The sequence below is a fragment of the Choloepus didactylus genome, chromosome X (genome assembly GCF_015220235.1).
Source record: "Choloepus didactylus isolate mChoDid1 chromosome X, mChoDid1.pri, whole genome shotgun sequence".
In the NCBI taxonomy this organism is placed as follows: Eukaryota; Metazoa; Chordata; class Mammalia; order Pilosa; family Megalonychidae; genus Choloepus; species Choloepus didactylus.
Genome location: NC_051334.1, coordinates 160,958,669 through 160,962,828, shown reverse-complemented (window position 1 = coordinate 160,962,828; position 4,160 = coordinate 160,958,669). Strand labels below are relative to the sequence as shown.

At 38.8% G+C, this 4,160-nt stretch overlaps 1 protein-coding gene across 1 annotated transcript; it reads right to left on the bottom strand.

Annotated features, from left to right (window-relative positions):
* Nucleotides 1-3,647: 3,647 nt before the first annotated feature.
* On the bottom strand, nucleotides 3,648-3,878 carry LOC119522035 (TP53-regulated inhibitor of apoptosis 1-like). Its single transcript, XM_037820758.1, has one exon. The coding sequence runs from the start codon at nucleotides 3,876-3,878 to the stop codon at nucleotides 3,648-3,650; it is 231 nt and encodes a 76-aa protein (XP_037676686.1).
* Between the last annotated feature and the right edge of the window lie 282 nt (nucleotides 3,879-4,160).

Here is a 4,160-nt window from a genome sequence, read left to right as displayed (position 1 = left end):
GCCATATCTTCCTATTTTGTGATGTGGCTTGTGATTTTTTGCTGTCTATGTACCTGATTTTCTTGATTGGCTTTCTGTGGGTTGTTTTCTCTCTTTTGCATAATGTTTCCTTGTTGGCTGACTTTGATCTCTCTATTTTCTTTGCTTCTTTCCTTGTCCAATGGTCAGATTGGCTCTACCCCCAGTCTTCTTCCCCCCAAATCAGGCTCCCACCGTGGCCTGCCATAGGGGTGGGAAGTAGATACTGTGCACCCCAGCAAGTTTACTGTGTGTGGTAATACAAATCTGCTGGTTTCCAGTGGTGCTGTATTTTCCACTGGCTAGCAAGACCTGGGTTTGTTTTGGAGCCCTGCTTTAACAGTTGGCTCTCCTGTATTTCTCACCCAAAACAAGACCGGGTTTCCATGCAGGGCATGTTGACCAGCTCCTGTGCTCCTAAGAAAGTATTCAAAAAGTGTTTTCTACCCTTGCACTTTCTGGACTGTCCAGAAGATGGCACTGTTCATCAACTTAATTGTCTCAGAGGGTGCTTTGCCTCTGAGCACAGTGTGTGTCTGACCCAACCTGGTGAACCTGCAGCATTCCTATACCCTCACTTTGCCAGACAAAATCTGGCTTGATTGGGGCTCCATCTGTGGCAAAATATTCTCTCAGCCGACACAGCACTCCAGCTATTTCCAAAGCCAAGCAGCAGCCCTGCTGCTTTCCTCATGGGTGGGGGAAGGGTTTTCAGACACAGGGCTGGAAACATTCTGTGTCCACATCTTCTCAGTCACTTTGTCCCTCACTGATCTGGACCTCAAAATGTCCTCCCCTGTCCACCAGGTCTTCAAGCAGTGAGGGTATTTTTCACTGCTGTGAGATTTTAAAATCTGTGTCCACGGTGGGAGGGTTCCAGTCTCCTGTTTCTGTGCCTTTCTGACAAGAGACTGAGTGAGGGGGAAGGGAGAGTACTGGTTGATCTGGGACAGAAAATTCCTATCTGATATTTCTTCTCTTCAGTTTGGCATTTGCAGGGTTTTTCTCCAGTCTATATCCTCCTCCAGAGTTTCAAACAAGCCAGAATTGTTCTTTTTTTTCATGGAATCTCTGGAGAAACATTTTCAGTAGCCATTTATGTTGCCATGTTGATGACATCACTCCTCCGCATAAGTTTTCATCTGTTTGTTTTCATTTTCACTTGCCTCAAGGTATTTACTAATTTCTCTTGTAATTTCTTCCTTTACCTACTGATTTTTTAAGAGTGTATTGTTTAGCCTCCACATATTTGTGAATTTTCAAAGTTTCTGACTGTTATTGATTTGCAACTGCAATCCGTTATGATCTGAGAAAATGGTTTGTATAATATCAATATTTTTAAATTTGTTGAGACTTGCTTTGTGATCCAACATGTGGTCTATCCTAGAGAATAATCCATGATCATTTGAGAAAACTGTGTGTCCTGCTGTTGTAGGGTGTGTGTACTTTAAATATCTGTCAATTCTAGTTCATTTATCAAACAATTCAATATCTCTGTTTCCTTAGTGATCCTCTGTCTAGATGTTCTATCCATTGATGACAACCATGTATTGAAGCCTCCAACTATTATTGTAGAGGCATTTATTTCTTTCTTCAATGTTGTTAGCATTTGCCTCATGTATTTTGGGGCACTGTGGCTTGGTGCATAAATATTAATGTTTGTTTTGTCTTCTTGATAAATTGTCCCTTTTATTGATATATACTGTCCTTCTTTGTCTCTTTTGTTTTATATTTGAAGTGTAATATGTCTGATATTAAAATAGCTACTCCACCTTTTTTCTGGTGGTTGGTTGTGTGAAATCTCTTTTCCCAACATTATTTTTGTCCTTTTGTCTAAAGTAAGTTTCTTGTAGACAGCATATAGATGGGTCCTGTTCTTTAATGCATTCTGCCATCCTATGTCTTTTTATTGGGGAGTTTAATCCATTAACATTTAGTGATATTACTGTAAGGGCAGTACTTTCTCCTACCATTTTGTATTTTGGATTTTATATGTCATATCTTATTCTTTTTCTCTCTCTCCTTTTAACCTTCCTGATAGTCTTCATTTCTACACTCTTCTCCAAACTCATCTCTCCCGTCTTTTCCTATAAGTGTCTAGCATTCCCTTTATTATTTATTGCAGCACAGGTCTCTTCTTCACAAACTCAGTGTCTGTTTATCCGAAAATATTTTAATCTCTCTCATTTGTTTGCAGATAGTCCTGGCTTTATTTTTTCCTAGGATTAAAACTATCCTGTGGCCATAAAAATTGGGAGCAGTAGTAGCAAAAAATTCACCCTGAAAGGGCAATTAAGAATTCCTCATCAAATTTAAAATCTTCACAGTATCTGAGGTAGTTGTAGCCACTTTATGGGGAAGATGAAGTCAAATAAGGTAAAGTACAATTATTCAGAAAAAATTATTCCCTCAATGGCCATGTAAGATGTTATTTATCTTTTTGACAGGATGTGATAATAAAGGAAGGTAGCTACTAGAATCTTATCTTTTTTAGACCTATTAACATAAAAGGGTTAGATACCTGAATTCTTATATCTATTCTGTCAATTAATTAATTTGAACATCCTTCTCACCCTCTCAATTTATACTGAAGAGGATTGCTCAAGATGTTTCCTACAATTTTTCCCAAAAGCCAGAGGTCCAGATGTGAATTTCTGGCCTAGCATATGTGTTTTCATGTCAAGCAAACCTTTCAATCAGGAATTACAAGGTGGGTTACAAGGTAAGAACTGTTTCATATAGTACACTGAGGTCTAAGGGCAAATCATGATAGAAACAATATGATTTATTCCATCTTCATGATTATAGATGTTACAAGGCAGTGTAAGTTAAAAAGGCAAATAAAACAAACTTTTCCCCTCATTTAAACAGATGCAGCATTTTATGATATGCAGGTTGCAATAATTTACTGACTTGGGTTGGAAGCTGACAAAAGAAAATCTTTGCAACTTAGGATCTTCCTCTAAACTTACCCCAAGTAACTTAATTCCTGAACTACACTGTAGTCTGTGATGTGGTGTTCTCTGCCACATTCTTGAAGCTTTCAAGTCAGTTTGACATCTCCTGTTAAGGCAAGGAATGGTTAAAAGCTGTCTTCTTGGCTAACACAGACCACTAGCAATTTTAAAACATTGTTACTGTATAAAAAATAAAATTCTGCTTCGAAGCATTGACACTGTTGTAGTGAGATCCTTTTTCATTGCATTAGCTCTCTGAGAGGAAAAAGAAGTCCTATGCAATTGCTTCCATGTACAATGATCCCAGTATGTTTGTACTGAATATCCTTCATAGCACAACTTAAGAGGTCAGGTGATCTGGACCATCCTGACTAGTTTATCATTGTTTACATACAAGGTATATTTAAAATTGATCACAGACCAAGTATTGCTACCACAATTCCCAGAATTTGTTCAGTTTTAGCAAACTTAGTTCCTGCAAGATGCCAGAGAAAGTGAGGAAACACCCCATAGTAAAGTGCACAAGTGAGAGGAAACATCAAAAAGGAAATAAAACTCCTTCATCTCAAACTCTTCATCAGATAGATAGCTATCTTTATAGCCTTAATTGACAAAATCAAGAATCTTCAACTTCCTGATTTGAGGAGTCCCTTTTCAAGATGAGTGTCAAGGTCAAGATGAGCTTTCAGGCCTTTCTTTACTGTGGCCCATGAACCCCAGTCCTTCAATAGGAATCTCCTTCTCCTTTATTACTTTCTGAACACACTGCTGGTAGTGCTTGAAGAGGTCAGTGCAAGGGTCATTGGAGCTGTCCCTCTTGAGGAACTTCTTGGCAAACCAGCAATTAAAGCACTTGTTATACTTGTGTTTCATGTCAGTGCATGCTTTCCCTACACCATTCATGGTGGTGGTGGCAGTGAAGCTCTCTCTCATTTTTGAAGGGCAGTTTTGCCAGAAACAGAATTCTTGGTTGGCAGTTTTTCTCTTTCAGTCTCTTAAATAGATCATATCACTGCCTTCTCATCTCCATGGTTTCTGTGGAGAAATCTGTACATACTCGGATAAACTGCCCTTGTATGTGATGGATCACTTTTTTCTTGCTGCTTTCAGAATCTCTCGTTGTCTTTGACATTTGGCAATCTGATCAGTGTCTTGGAGTAGGTTTATTGGGATCTATTCTGTTTG

Excerpts from the sequence above, each read along its gene's own strand:
- LOC119522035 (XM_037820758.1), bottom strand. The coding sequence starts at position 3,878 with ATGAATGGTGTAGGGAAAGCATGCACTGACATGAAACACAAGTATAAC.